General features: G+C 32.4%; 4 protein-coding genes across 4 annotated transcripts; all 4 read right to left on the reverse strand.

Moving 5' to 3' along the window:
* Positions 1-1,444: 1,444 nt before the first annotated feature.
* Positions 1,445-2,847, reverse strand: LOC109603834 (adult-specific cuticular protein ACP-20-like). The gene is made up of 3 exons (XM_049966301.1): positions 2,836-2,847; positions 1,971-2,126; positions 1,445-1,905 (listed from the first exon to the last, which is right to left on the reverse strand). Exons 1-3 carry the CDS (start codon positions 2,845-2,847, stop codon positions 1,612-1,614), a joined length of 462 nt encoding a protein of 153 aa, XP_049822258.1. The 3' UTR covers positions 1,445-1,611.
* A 1,901-nt stretch (positions 2,848-4,748) lies between these two features.
* LOC109603832 (cuticle protein 19) lies at positions 4,749-5,342 on the reverse strand. Its single transcript, XM_020020341.2, has 2 exons — positions 5,163-5,342; positions 4,749-5,074 (listed from the first exon to the last, which is right to left on the reverse strand). The coding sequence occupies exons 1-2, from the start codon at positions 5,319-5,321 to the stop codon at positions 4,763-4,765; spliced, it is 471 nt and encodes a 156-aa protein (XP_019875900.2). The 5' UTR covers positions 5,322-5,342; the 3' UTR covers positions 4,749-4,762.
* A 1,121-nt stretch (positions 5,343-6,463) lies between these two features.
* On the reverse strand, positions 6,464-7,249 carry LOC109603831 (cuticle protein 19-like). Its single transcript, XM_049966299.1, has 3 exons — positions 7,224-7,249; positions 6,844-7,161; positions 6,464-6,790 (listed from the first exon to the last, which is right to left on the reverse strand). The coding sequence occupies exons 1-3, from the start codon at positions 7,233-7,235 to the stop codon at positions 6,530-6,532; spliced, it is 591 nt and encodes a 196-aa protein (XP_049822256.1). The 5' UTR covers positions 7,236-7,249; the 3' UTR covers positions 6,464-6,529.
* Positions 7,250-10,981: 3,732 nt separating this feature from the next.
* On the reverse strand, positions 10,982-13,977 carry LOC109603839 (uncharacterized). The gene is made up of 5 exons (XM_020020348.2): positions 13,945-13,977; positions 13,167-13,653; positions 11,544-11,617; positions 11,391-11,486; positions 10,982-11,330 (listed from the first exon to the last, which is right to left on the reverse strand). Exons 1-5 carry the CDS (start codon positions 13,954-13,956, stop codon positions 11,082-11,084), a joined length of 918 nt encoding a protein of 305 aa, XP_019875907.2. The 5' UTR covers positions 13,957-13,977; the 3' UTR covers positions 10,982-11,081.
* Between the last annotated feature and the right edge of the window lie 1,307 nt (positions 13,978-15,284).

A 15,284-nucleotide genomic window follows, 5' to 3' on the forward strand; every position in this document is an offset into this window, starting at 1 on the left:
TGTGTGTATTGACCGCTACCCTTTTAAAGTATATTCGGCCATATCGTTAAGTAAATTAATGCATATTGGGCACAAGTCCGGTAATCGTAAAAATGATTAATAGGAACAAGAGCAGGCAGCCTGAATGTTATCTGAGAGCAAAAAGTGGTGCAAATCGAGAAATGTCATGTAAATTAGTGAATTTGTTGCATATGATAGAATATTAATTGCACACAATCACACGTATGGATATCGTAGGTATTGTTTTTATTGCATCATTCAAAGTTTGGACAAATTAACGCAATAACTAATTCGTATTCATTGCTTTCGGTATAAATTCAACAGCACAAACTCAATTCAGTTTTGTTCTAATCGACTTAGAGACGTTAAATGTGAGTACTAAAATGTTGCTTTAATATGGTATGTTGTTTATATAATTAATTTTTTTTCAATCAATTTAATTGTATACTTATATGATGAAGCTCTGGAATTGTTTTAAAAATGTTGTTGTAGTATAGATTTTATAATTGAGTAATATTAATTAATTTAATTAATATCTTCTTTTCATCTTAAATGAATCAATTATTGTTATGTTCATTGACATAGTTCTTTAATTAATTGTTTAGTTTACAAATAATAATTCATGACTTATTTATGTTAATTTATATTGTAATTTTTAAAAAATTAGATTTTTAAATTAATCCATATTAAGATTTTAGTAATTATAATAATATAACATTTAAATAAATATTCATAACTTATTAAGAAATACATTTAATTACAATTTGTAAAATCTTAACTAATAATTATAATACTGTATAATATTTTACATGGGAATCGATAAAAATATCTAGCTAATATTATAAATCTTATATTAATGTATATTAAATATTAAAATATTAGAAAAAATAAAAAATATTCATAAAATTTAATTTAAAATAAAATTAATTAACATTAAATTAAATGATCAGATTTGTATTTTTTATATAAATGGTTACTCTATATACAAAATCACTTTAATTAAAAATATTGGGTTTATATATTTGTATTTGTTTATATATTATATTTAGAATTGACGATTCATACATTGAAGATGAACTACATCATCAAGGTCTTCCTGAAGGTACCATCGAAGAAGTTGAGCAATCATTAAACTACATTGAATCCTGTCCTACGAAAATGGATTGAAGCTGGTAAACCCACTGTAACAGTACTTAAAGGAAGTCTTAACTCAAAATTTTTGGCCAAATCAGTGCATCTGACTGTATATCTGACAATCTGGTTCTTCATGACATTCTAAAACCATTAGAAAGTTGAAGGAACATGTGGTACTTGTAAAACTGAGGTCCAAGTACCCAGAAAGATATTTCTTAAATCTCAATACAAATAAACAGTTAATTTAATTTACAGATTTTTTTGTTACAGTTTGGCTCCATCATTGAAACTGCCACTTACAAAAGAAACATTTAATGTTTATTAAAAATTATAAACTAAATATATACAACAAAATTCCACAAAGCATGGAACGTGAACGAATAGATGATGAATGAAGGATGAGCAACGATGGGCGATGAGTATATATGGCAAACGTGAGTCGACTAACGGCTTTCCAGTCCTCGGCTGCGGATCATATTAGTGATGTCCCAAACCTAGTCCTTCCAGGGCAATTCCGTGAGTGGCAACAGGTACAGCAATGGCTTTCTTCACGAGGATCTGAGGATGAGAGGCGTGACCGATTCTTTCGACGACGGCATTGAAACCGTTGTGAGGATCGGCGGTGTACTTCACCACACGGATGGTACCGTCCGGTTCCTTCAACGAATATTGACCCTTCACCGTGTCACCTTCGCGGACTTCCGACTGCTCCTTGTTGTCCCCAGTGTGGCCGTCGGATACTCCATACTTGAATTCGTACTTTGCCGGAGTCTGTGACAATTTATAAGTTGGATTAAATTAATAAGCTGTGGCTAAAGTTAAGTTGTAGTACTTACGTAGTAGTCCACGACGGTTTGTTTAGCAATGGCTACTGGGGCGGCGGCGATGGCAATTCCATGTCCTTCTCCTCCTAATCCAAGTCCTAATCCTCCATGGGCGTAAGAAATGCCGCCAGCATGGGCGGCGGCAACTAATACTGCCAAGCCAAAAATCTACAAACGAATTTAAGACTTAAGGGCTCAGATTTGTGAAACAAGTTCTCAATTACTTTTATACAACGTCTATACAATTTCTGATATACTAAATTTTTTACAGTTCCATTCAATTTCTCTTATTTTAATCGGGTGTTAGTCACGTACAAACGAAATTCATTAAGACAAGTAGATCATGATGTTGATGCAATTGAAAGTTACACTATATGCACCAATTTAATTTATACAGTAAATTAACCGGTCACAATAATTATCGAATACATTGCATAATTCGTAATGTCTTTAACGGTCAATATTATTAGACAGTGGATTAATCAGGCCGGAAAATAAGACAAAAACGAAAATTGTGTCCATTAAGTAGACTTGCTTGCAAATAAATTTGTGTCACACATGTTACCAGTAAAGAAAAATTCAAGAAATTATGCATTATGTTAATCAGAAAAGGTCATTATTAATATAATCAGTTTGTTTTATTGAAAATAAATATATGAATGCATGTGCTTATTATAGAATTGTGGAAACTCATTGAACATACAAATATATAAATTACTCTTGGAAGTAGATTTTTATTTTATTAATTTATTATTTTATTCCAAAATTGAAAATATTTTTGGATACATATTAAATAAATTATTATAAACCTTAAAATTTATTTAGACACTGAAAAAACTCTGCCTCTATTACACAAATTAATAAAAAAATGTCTTACTTGCACAAACATTGCTGTTTATTGTTCTACTGGAGGTACCGTGGCCACTAACCAACGATTAAATCCACAGTACTTATATACCGAAAGATACACACGTTCACTTTAATTGTTTGTAAAAATGGGCAACTGCGAGTTACGCTATTAATTGAAGAAAATTCCGATTTGAAAGTGCAATACCTGGTTTACAAGTACTGAATCTGGAGCACTTCCCTAAACGTTTTCGCATGCACCGCACCTCATCGTTGAAGATGATTCGTTCAGGTATGATTGGTGATTCCTACCGATGATTGTTGGAAGCTACAATGTTGGGAAACGGTTTGGAAGGGGCAGTTTAATTATTTATTAATGGCAGCCTTAAAGCTGTTATGTTGAAACTTTTAACGTTGGTTGGATATAATTTTATGGTATATTAATTACTTCTATAATTTTTATAATGTTACATTTATATAGACATTGTATACTAAATGTAAAATTAAATTAATTTATACAAAATTCATAGAAAATTCTTCCAAAGTGAAGGAAGCTGACGATATAGAAAAGCTTCTTCCACATCACTGAAATTAAAATTTTTCTGATTATTTTTCCTAAAAAAGGTAATATTATAAACCTACAGAATTTAGTAGTCAAATTACAAACAAAAAATAACTATAAAATAACTAAATGATCTAATTTTTTAATAATTAAGACATTTTAGCCAGACTCAGGAATATTCTTATTTAATTAAAATTTGTGGCTTTGCCTTGTTAAGCAAATAAATTGATATAATTAACGTTCAGACACCACGAATGTCGAAATGCCCCGCTTCACTTGTACAGTGTCTGCCGTTTTTGTTGAATACCTTCAAGATATCTAATTATTCCAGAAATTTATTAGTAAAATTCATTTGTTTTGCAATCGCGAACCTACTTTTCCGTATTGGCGATTTTGCAATTTTTCCTACATGCGCTGAATTACTGTGGCGAACGAGTACCATTTGCATTTTAATACGTGTCGCGTCAATATAAAATCACCGGTACCAGCACTGCCTTTTTCATTCCACCCATGTGTCTCACAGCTAGTCGATCGCTGAAATTTACTTTTTCTTCGCTTGCCATGTAGTATATGTGTGTATTAGTGATTGATTATTTCCTTATTTACAGATGCAAAGAGTATAACTTTTAAGTGACCAGGTACCTCAGTCCTATTTCTGTTGTATTTCTGGATAATTTAGAATTGAAAGCAACTTTAGAAAGTTACGAGTGTAATTTTGGTCACTGTATTTAAAATTAATAAGATATATTTTTAGAACTAGTACAAAACTGTTCACATTTCATTGTTTTCTAATTTATGGCTACACAAAAGTGTTCCTGTAAATTGTTATATCCTCGACGTCGTAACTAACTTGTTTTAAAGCCAACGCACTTTCCTGATATTTGTAAAGCACCCATAAATTATAGTTATTCTTCTTGGTGTCTACATAAGTGATTATTATTAATAATAATAATACCACTAGTCCAATATCCAGTTCACAGATTACGTAATTTAATTGTTTTTGAGTCGCATAAATCTGAAGGTAGTAGATAAACAACTGTAGATAAGCTGCCACAGAGTTTCAATTTTCAGTCAATTTAAATTAAAATCATTTGGACCGTGACAAAATATTGGAGACATTAACGGTGATCGAGAAAGTGTTAATCTTTAAATGGACTATTTTTATCAAAGTTCTTACGTAATTTACCATAGTGATGAGTGCCAAACTTGCTCTTTCCTTTGATTCAACCATAATTGTAACAACCAATTTTTTGTACCTTCCTAGAATAATTTTATTTTAATTATTTTGGGTACCCCTAAGAAGTAAGTAGTTGAAATAAAACAAAAGAAAATGTTGCATTCATCTTTTAATAAATAAATAAACTCTACAAACTAAGCTAATGATCACAAGTGCTTTTTAATAATGCTCGTATCCGTAAGGAGAACCGTATCCATAGTAGGTCTTCTCATAAACCGGTACCACCGCCTTTTCATACACTGGAACTATCTTCTCGACCACTGGATGAACAGCATGTCCAGACTTCTCCACGACTGCGTTAAACCCATTGTGGTCATCGGCGGTGTAATGAACAGTACGCAAAGTACCGTCAGGTTCGGCAACAGTGTAAGAACCCTTAACTACGTCTCCATCACGCACTTCATGTTGGGATTTGTGGTCACCAGTGTGGGGGTCACTCACTCCATAACTGTACTCATATTTCGGATACGCCTTCAACAATAATTTTTTAAATTACAAATTGAGCTTGAGCAGTTAGTGTGATAAACAAACAATAATTTAAAAACGATATCGGACTTACATAATGGTCACCGTGACCTTCGTAGTCATTTACATAAGCCGGTTCGTACTCTTTGTGGCCGTAACCGTAGGCAAGGACGGGTGCACCGTAAGCTTCCCCGTTGTAGACGTTTGCGTAGGAGGTGGCGTGCCCCACAGGATAAATTCCTGCGTAGGACATGGAGATCAATGCGGAGACGAAAAATACCTGAAATATTTGATAATAAATTATTCTTTATCTCAGATCTTTAATTTGATTTGAATTTTATTCAACTGAATTTACGTAGATGACTTATAACAATAATAAAATTAAACTTTAATATCTAAAGAACAACAAAAGTCAGTTAGAACAATTTTATTGCTTTAGATTTCCTGAAAATTTTAATAATTTTGATACTTACTGTAGCCAACATGTTGATGTTATTCTTTTGCTGTTGCTTCGTTACTGACGCATTAATTACATGCTTAACCATTTATAGTACTTCCCTAAACCGCGAAATAAGTGTTTTTGTCCAGAAAAATCCATTGTCAGGTACAAATCTCGCAATTCCGAAAGTAATAAACCGAATTTAATATTGACCTAATATCGTTAAGGTTATGGTTTCAGTATCGCAATAGTAATGAAAATCGAACTTTTCACGGTTAATAATTATGATAAATGCATAAATATTCGCCAATAGTTCTATTATTAACTTTTCTGCAGTGACAGTTTAATAAGTTACGAGTAATATAATGTGCAAAAAAATATCCGTGTCATAATGCTTCACACTTAACTATCAATTCGAGTTACCTTTAGTTAATTTAATAATCGTGACCACAATAAACATCTTAGATAAGCTTAAATCTACCTTGAAGGTATTTTAATCTAATTCGATTTGCACACTGTTTACAGTCGATTTGCTCTACTTATTTTTCCTCTGTACAATACTATTGGAAGATGAATGAAATTTCAGAAACAAATTGTCTTCAGCTTATTGTTTATGATATTTATTTTTCTTTTATATTATTATAGAAAATTATAAATAAGTTCCTCATTCCAATGTCGAAATTCTTCGATTATTAAAAATGGTTCTAAAGAAAGTACATTTTTGGTACTTAATTATCATAAATAATTAGTTGAGAAATCATTCATTAATTTCAAACAGCATATGTATCATAAATATGACTGTATGCCAGCTTATCATTTAAGCATAAAATTATTAAGTTTTCACTTTGAATATGTTGTAGTTAATTAAAACCTAACTCAACCTAACCTAACGTTTCAGTTGGACAGAAGACAACTATGCACATAGATTTAATATTTAAATAAGAAACCAATTATATATAATTTTTTTATTAATACATAAATACCCGTAACAAAATATCAAATAACAACATTCATGTCCAAAATTAGTAGTGATGATGATGAATTGGGGCCACAAGAGCCTTTTGTACAAGAGCTGGTTGAGCAGCATGTCCGGACCTTTCAACAACAGCGTTGAAGCCATTGTGAGCGTCAGCAGTGTATTTCACGGTACGTACTGTACCATCAGCTTCGTGCAGGGAGTACTGTCCTTGTACGGCGTCACCGTCTCTGGATTCTTGGTGGGACTTGAAGTCTCCGGTGAGGGAGTCCTGTACACCGTAGCTGAATTCGTATTTGGGGTAAGCCTGAAAGAGAACACCTTTAGATAATAACCCACATAGGGTGAAGAAATGCTTACGTATTCTTCTTGGTGAGCGGCCTTGAGGAGCACTGGAGCGGCGTGGACTGGAGCAGCGTGTACCAAGGGGGCGGAGTGGGCTACAACTGGGGCAGCGAGGTTCAGGCTGGCGTAGCTTTGAGCTCCGTGGTAAGCTGGGGCGGCGTAGTGAGCGGGGGCAGCGTGGGCAAGAACTGGGGCGGCGTAGTGAGCGGGGGCGGCATGGTGGAGGATGCTGGTGTGAAGGTTAGCGTGGGGCTGGTTGAAGGAAGAGTAGGAGGTGGCATGACCGTTGTGGACAGCATGAGCTGTGGCTACCAAGAGGGTGACTGCCAAAATCTACAAACATGTACAATTTTACTCATTAAATTAATTAATCAATAATTAAATTTGGTACTTACCTTGCTGAACATGTTTGTATGTTTGTTCACTGTCAACCAAAATATTGAACTGATTTTTCTCATCGACTCAACATCATTTTATACCAACTAAACATTCTCCAATATCGAAACAATTTTTGTCAGATAATTTGGGCGTAGTTAGACGACATTACATAACTTGGCTAACTAGATAATCGAAAAGTGACCTAGATCAGTGTTACTTTACGTATTTGTTTATAATTTCTAAAATTTACCTTCCGGGGTTTGGAGATCAGGTTTTGATCAACTTATTAATCAATTAGTATTATTTATTAGGTAATTGATAGTACAGTCGAACGATTAACACCTACAAACATTTTCTACATTTATTTTAATAGATCACAATTAAGGTGGGTATTAAAAATATTTTCTTAAGTTGATTGTCTTCTGATGATTAATGATCTTCGTTAAATTAACAAATATTTCCTTCAGAAAAAATATTGCAAGAACATGCATGGCATAATTTAAAATCCGTAGAAAGCTATTATTAAATTATTTGATAAATAAATAAATAACTGCTCGACCTACCCGGAGGCAGTTTCCTGAAGGTTATTGCACGCAACATTTTTGTTTATATATTTGCAACAATTATTATATTACCAACTCAATTATTATTAATAAGGCTATTTTAAACAATAGTTTTTCTAATTAATAACTTCTAAAACTGTGAATAATTAGTATTCCCTTATTAACCCAAATGCATACTAATAAACGCACATTCATTATGTATTAAGACATCGAGATATATTTCAAGTGTAATATTACATAACTAAGTACTAATTTGTAATATGAAAAATATATGATAATGATAATACTGAAAACTAGATCATATTTGTTGCAAAAGCATTTCAATGATAATGCCAACCTGTATATCTTCTTAAAATGAATTAGACGAAGGTACAGTTGGTAAATCAAAATGAGTAGACAGAATTTTTAATGGTTATCATATGTTAATGTAATAAAAGGTAGACACATTAAGAGATGGTGACGATAGTGAAAATTACTGTGTAAATTAAAGTTGTCATAGATGAAGATAAAATTCCATGATAGATAATTAATTTTAACAATTTTACGTAAAAATATGCAATTAATTAGTTGTGAAATGAATAAAGCCAATTATTTTATAGTTATATATTCAAATAAAGTACAAAAATAAATAACTTGCTTAAAAAAATTAGTGTTTGGCCCCATACGCAACTGGTTCATGGCCAGACTTGTGGACGACAGCACTGAATCCATGATGTGGATGGGCCACGTACTCCACGGTTCTCACAGAACCATCAGGTTCGACCAACGAATAGGATCCTTTAACCACCTGCCCCTCTCTGATTTCGTAATGCGCCTTTTTGTCACCTGTATGTTCGTCTTCCACTCCATATTTGAATTCGTACTTTGCGTTTTCCTGGAACAAAATCAATAAAAAGTGAAGGCTTTCTAAAGTAATTACAATTAAAGGCAATTAGGTGGTTTCAATTGATCAGAATTGCACATTCGTTGGTTTGTGATCATCAAATTTCTTCAAATGAACTTGTTTGGATTGTACTGCTATTTATGTCGACATTTCTTTTTTAATGGAAACAATTTCTCTGAGTTAAATTTATTGTCATCCGGCTTATTTTCAAATTTACAAAAACGTTCAGTGTAATTAATTCAATTTGTTTTAAATAGACGGAATTAATTATCAAAACATGTTGGATACTAAATATGGAAAATTGAACCATGTGAAACTTTCTTATATAATTAAATAAACTGGAGCAAATTTTTTACTTCAATTTTAAATTATGAAATCGAAAGAATGGTGTGTACAAAAGAAATGTAAAAAAATGTTTCCATGAAATATGATTATTATTATTTTTTTGTAATCTCACAACTCAATAATTATTTATATTAAAATATTGGAAACATTTCAGGATATATTAGATAAATTACTAATAAATTCCTGTATCCCTTGGTAGTAATAAAAAAATACTCTAAAAAAATAATTTGGTAAGTAATCAAAATAAAAATATGATTAATTCTACATTTAATATTAATAAAAGAAACGCTTACATTCTGATGATAATGATCGTCATCATGATGACCATATCCTCCTCCTCCTCCTCCTCCTCTTCCGTATCCCACTTGATATCCATATTCATGTCCTTGTCCTAAAAATGAATTTTGATAGGCTGAGGCACCGTTTCCGCCATAATGCGATTTCTGTGAGGGAATGTGATGAGTCGTAATTGAAGACGTGGAAATAGCACCACCATGTCCGTGTCCATGTCCTCCAATATCGTTGTAACCACCATGGAAAGTGTTTTGGTGATAACCCCCGTTGTAGGATAACCCACCAGCCAACACCGACGTTATGGTGAAAAGAGCACACAAAAATATCTAAAACCCAAATTGAAACCAACGACAATAATTTTTCAGTTGCAGTAGAGACAGATTTACGCACCTGTCTAAACATTTTCACTCAAGTTTCACACAAATACTGAAGATTCCACCGCAAACAACCATTTTATATACTCATTACCAATTTCATCAAAGCCATTCTCATCAATAAAAAAGGAGCGTTGCATTAGAGCCGTTTTTCTAATTTAAATGCATAGGTGTTAAGAAATTAAGACACTCCATGTGAATCTGCACTCGTAAATTATATGTTTGTACATCAATTTTTCATAACCATCAGTCACAATTGTGTGAATATATCTATCTATTATCTATATATTAAGTATAATTAATAAAAATGTGGATTTTGGCCAATAATTATAATTAATGAGAGAAACGTTAATTAATCCTCATAAATTATTTATTTAAAATGTCATCATTGATTTAAATATTTCTGTACAGCAGGGAACTTTTTTTTGATTTTGTTATTTATAATATGATTTATTTTCTAAAAACTGTTATATAATGTAGTCTATTATTATAATAATCTCGTGCATTACACATCTAGATGCATTTAGTATAATATATAACAAATTCCATTTATGTAGTTATGCTTTCTCTCTAATGGCACATGTTCGCCTGTGGTATGCAGAAGTTTTAGGTCAATGTCAAGATACAGTTTTCACAAGGATTATAATGTAATCTGAGTTGCAGACTGAACGAGATTTAATTTCACTCTTCCACCATCGACATTTCAACTAAAAAAAACTATAAAAAATATCTAAAATTTAATATTGTTAGCAGTAACAAAAATTTTTATGTTTTTGAGTTTCAGAAAGTATTATTTAGTGTTGAAATAAAAAGTTTCTACATAATTGGACATAAAATTTTTATTTTTTTCAAGTAGAAATGAAAGTAAATGATAAAAATTCTTTATTTATTTATTATCTAAACAATAAAACAGTAAATGGAGAAGCTTTAAATAAACCCATAAAACTACCATTTAAATTATATAAAATACTGAACATTTTTCAGTGAGTTAAATTTGTTTTAATAGCTATAAAAACAATATTTATGCAACGAGTTATAGCCTATACAACGTAATAATATTAATTAAATTGTAACCATTTAATTAATACAATGGGTAATTAATTAATAGGCAAGATAAATATATAACGCAGCAGTTTTAAATAAATACAATATATAAATGAATTCGTTCCAAAGCTGTGCGTTGTAAAAACGTTTGCACAATGTGGTACCTTTAGGGTATTTCTGCACCATTTGCTGCATTAACAATGGTTCTTAAAATCACCACTCAGTAGCAATTCGTAACGATTTCATTTCACAATACGGGGGCAAGTAAGTAATAACAGTTGTTCAAACGTTAAAAAATATATTGAAAAAACTCTCACATAACTTAATCAGACTAGTAAAATTGAATAAAAAATTAATCACAGTAGTGATAGTTTAATGGTGGTAGAGAGGAGCTTCTTGGTGGTACACTTGGGGGTGCACTGGTTCCCCTTTCCTTTCAACGATTGCGTTGTAACCGTTGTGGTCGTCGGCGGTGTAGTGGACGGTCAGGTGGGTACCATCAGGCTGGGCCACGGAGTAGGAGCCCTTGACTACGTCGCCGTCGCGGGTTTCGTGCTGGGATTTGTGGTCCCCGGTGTGGGCATCTTGAACGCCGTAGGCGAATTCATATTTGGGATGGGCCTGAAAGTAAACAGGATGAATTTAATAAAATTATAAATAATAATAAAAAGTCAATCTTACATAATAATCCACAGCTTCGTGGGCACCATGTTGAACCTGGGGCAGCTCGAAGACTCCGGCCAAGGCGATGGCGGCGAGGGCGGACAATACGACAATCTGGAAGGCAAAACTCCGTGAGAGCCAGATAACTTCACTTCACACTATATGTCTTACCTTAGAAAACATTTTTGATGTGGTCTGAACTAGTCCGAATCTGAATTCAAATTGATCCCCATAAACCCAACCAACTTTTTATATCCGAGCTTTTTTTGTAGCAGTGAACGGAATGGATTGTGAGTGAATTGCATATGCGTAATAGGTGTAACAACGAAAGCGTAAATATCTGACCCTGTTATGATTTTACCTGCTGTGTCCAAAATATTGGCAATCGTTTTTTAGATTAGATCAATTTCTTGAATTATTTGGTATATTAGCTTGTGTAATCGAATGCAATATTTATTTAATTAAAGAGGTTTGGATGTAGTATTGCCCAAATTTGAATAATCGAATGTTTTTTCATCAAGATTGTGGTACCAATATTATTTAATTGATACCAATTAATTTCGAAGGCTTAAACAATAATGTCTGTGTCTTAGAAGGTATAATGAGTTTTAGGATGTTTTAACCCATTAAATGTAGTATTGCCCAAATATGAATAATCGAACTTTTTTTCATGGTACCAATTGAAGTCAATTAATTTTTTTAGGTTTAAACAATAATGTCTGTCGTAGAAAGTAAGGATGTTTTAACCCATTAAAAAAGTTTCTAGATTATTTCACAACGGGTTCAGGTACCAGTACATGCTATTTGGTACCACAAACATTTGTAGTTATATAATAACACTTTATCTCCGTGGGAAGCCATAAGGCAAAATTGTAACAACCAAATATACATAAAAATTTAACGTAATATGCTTAACCCAGATTTTTTATAAAAGGAAACAATACAAGAATATTGAATAATACAATCAAATGAAGGTCGTTTCACAGTTCAATAACACGATCTGATGAATTAAAAATAAGAGAAAACCGAATTTAATTTACGGGGGACATTCTTTGTTTTGATGCAATGATATTTTGATTCTATTGTATTCTTGTGCAACAGTCCTTCTTGATTAATTCAATTTGTGTTATGATTGAAGGTTGAAATTTTTGGTAATCTGATCCCAACAACAATACCATCGAGGATGTTTGTCAATTAATTAATAATTAGACGGTTGTACCTTACCAACTGCAAATATTTAATCTGTCAGCGATCACAAAAGAATTCTTGCTGTTCATTCACTTGAATGAATGAAATTAAGTAAAATCGAAATTTGAACTTGACCGCCATACCAGATGCTCAAGAGATGTTTGTAACGGTGTAAATAAACGACCAGTTTTCTATTAGTTTTTCTATAAGTTTCTTCGGTTATTTTAGACTTTTCCTTCTTGTGGTCTTGGAATACATTAAATGATTTTGAGTACTTCAGCTTTTATTGTTCAGACCTTTTGAGTTTATTGTACATTCTTGTATAACATTAACGTTTTTTTACTTTCATAAAATCTTCCACTAAAATATTACTTTAGTTATTTAAATTCCTCAAATATTCTATAATAAAGATTTTTTGTGATTGTGAAGAAAATTTCTATTTCTATAGTTTATTTTATTTATATTTTCTTTAATTAGTTAATTAATAATTATGATTATTTGTGTTTGGATTTCATTAAAACAATTCAATTTGTATAGCTAGTCTTTTATTATAAAAAATATATATACAATTGCATTGATAAATAATTGAGCTTCGGTTGAGACCCTAATGATGGTAGTAATGAGCTGGAGCAGCTACAATTGGGGCGGCGACGATCTTCTTGACAACTGGGGCGACGTGGGCGGCGTGTCCGGTCTTCTCTACGACGGCGTTGAAACCGTTGTGGTCATCAGCGGTGTAGTGGACGGTGCGGAGGGTGCCATCGGGTTCGGCGACGGTGTAGGAGCCCTTCACTACATCACCATCACGTACTTCGTGTTGGGTCTTGTGGTCGCCGGTGTGGGGGTCTTGTACTCCGTAGTTGTATTCGTATTTGGGGTGGGCGTAGTAGTCTACGTTGTGGTGGGCTGGGGCGGCGTGGGCGAGTACTGGGGCAGCGTGTACAAGAGGGGCAGCGTGTACAAGGGGAGCAGCGTGGGCTACGACTGGGGCGTGAGAGATGTGGGAGGTAGTGTAGGCGGTGGAATGAGCTGCTCCGTGGTAGTCCAAAAGGCCAGCTTGAGCGACGGCTACGAAGGTAGCAACAGCCAAGATCTAATAAAAAAGAAATTATTACACACACTTTCCCAATATTTATGGACAGAGGCATTAAAGTTAAAGTTACAATGCATAATTTTATTGTACAACACAGTAAACAACCATAACAAAATGAAAATTACATATAATAATCATTTTGTTATAAAATCTGTATCGAAACATTAATCACAGCACGATTCATTTCTGATCTTGCATTGAAGTCACTGAGAATACGATAAATTGGAGGCAAAATAATGCACTACCAAACTGATTCACTGTCACTGAAAAATTATATAATTCACTACGAACCTTGGAGAACATTTTTGTAAGATGCTGCGAAACTGTACTGTCGAAAAACTGCCAAAATTCGGCATTTATACCATTAGATAATTTCGGGTGGTGGTGGAAGGACGAAATAATAATAAACACTCCACAGTCGAGTTTGAAAGTATGGCGGTACATTCTTTAAAAATGACCTAGATTGTTTATACATAGAAGGAAACAAAAAGTGTTTTGTTGGATAATAGCGGCGATCAGGTGAAGGTCGTCTGTAACTTACGGTTTCGGTGGGTCATTCACTGAGATGTTGTCCGTGCATGAACAAGTTATCTTGTTAGAGTAGACACGATTGTAAACAGACGTGCACGAATATCCTGATTGTGCGTTACTATTTTATTCAATGCTTGTAAAAGTTGTTAAGTTATTTATGTGTCAAATTACTAAACACTCCTTTTATAGTTTTAAAGCAACATTTCTAAATAAGATTTGATACCAATTTTTTTTATAATAAATAATATACCACAAAAGCTGAAATTATAAAAAAATATAAATTATTTATTTCTTTAACAAATAAATATCTAAATTTGTTTTATATAGGTACATATATACAGAGTTTCCCTTAAAGTCTGTACAGAATTCTACCACAGGTTCTCGAGACGAAAAGAGATGGATTTGCCTCATCTTACCAGTACAATATTTATTTGACAATTACAAGAAATACAGGGTGTCAAAGTTGTTAATTTATTATCATTTTTTATTGATAGAAACGTGTCAACTATATAAAACTTTATATACAGAGTTTTTTTGGGTGAAAAATTCAAATAACATGTGATTTTTACTTTTTAAATGATATTTATTATAAAAATAATAATAATAGATTATGACATACATGTTTTTGATGGCCAGAATTCTTAGGAACTTTATTTTATTCTAGTTAATGATATAAATTAATGTATTCTTGATAATTCTTAATGATTATTTCAACCTTGCCATTTTTATTCAAATTATACAAAAGAACAATTACTTCCTACTGTAGATGCACAATAAAAAAAATTCCAAGACGATTTTCAGTAACTTCTAATTACAGTAACCTTGTAATTTTTTGAAGACATTTTTAACCATCTTGCTTCTAACAGGAACAAAAAAATTAACTGATAAAATCATCATATTTGTTCTGGAGGACTAATTAATTTCATCAATCTTTCATTAAACGTTTTCATTTATCATTCAAGTTTCAACAGCCTTCAGTGATCACGTTTTTTTTTTTTGTTCAATTCTTTAGGCATAACAAGAGGTACTAATTTTATAACGAACTGTTAAGACGAAATAAACATTACTTAATACTTAATTACAGTGATACAAAATCTCTG

This window comes from Aethina tumida, chromosome 4 (assembly GCF_024364675.1).
Source record: "Aethina tumida isolate Nest 87 chromosome 4, icAetTumi1.1, whole genome shotgun sequence".
NCBI lineage: Eukaryota > Metazoa > Arthropoda > Insecta > Coleoptera > Nitidulidae > Aethina > Aethina tumida.

Excerpts from the sequence above, each read along its gene's own strand:
- LOC109603834 (XM_049966301.1), bottom strand. Across the intron at positions 1,906-1,970 it reads AAACCGTCGTGGACTACTAC|ACTCCGGCAAAGTACGAATT; the intron begins GTAAGTACTACA and ends AAATTGTCACAG.
- LOC109603832 (XM_020020341.2), bottom strand. The coding sequence starts at position 5,321 with ATGTCCTACGCAGGAATTTATCCTGTGGGGCACGCCACCTCCTACGCA. Across the intron at positions 5,075-5,162 it reads AAGGTCACGGTGACCATTAT|GCGTATCCGAAATATGAGTA; the intron begins GTAAGTCCGATA and ends TTATTGTTGAAG.
- LOC109603831 (XM_049966299.1), bottom strand. Across the intron at positions 6,791-6,843 it reads CCGCTCACCAAGAAGAATAC|GCTTACCCCAAATACGAATT; the intron begins GTAAGCATTTCT and ends GTTCTCTTTCAG.
- LOC109603839 (XM_020020348.2), bottom strand. Across the intron at positions 11,618-13,166 it reads AGCTCATTACTACCATCATT|TTGGTTGGGTTTATGGGGAT; the intron begins AGGGTCTCAACC and ends GGATATAAAAAG. Across the intron at positions 11,487-11,543 it reads CATCAAAAATGTTTTCTAAG|ATTGTCGTATTGTCCGCCCT; the intron begins GTAAGACATATA and ends TTTGCCTTCCAG.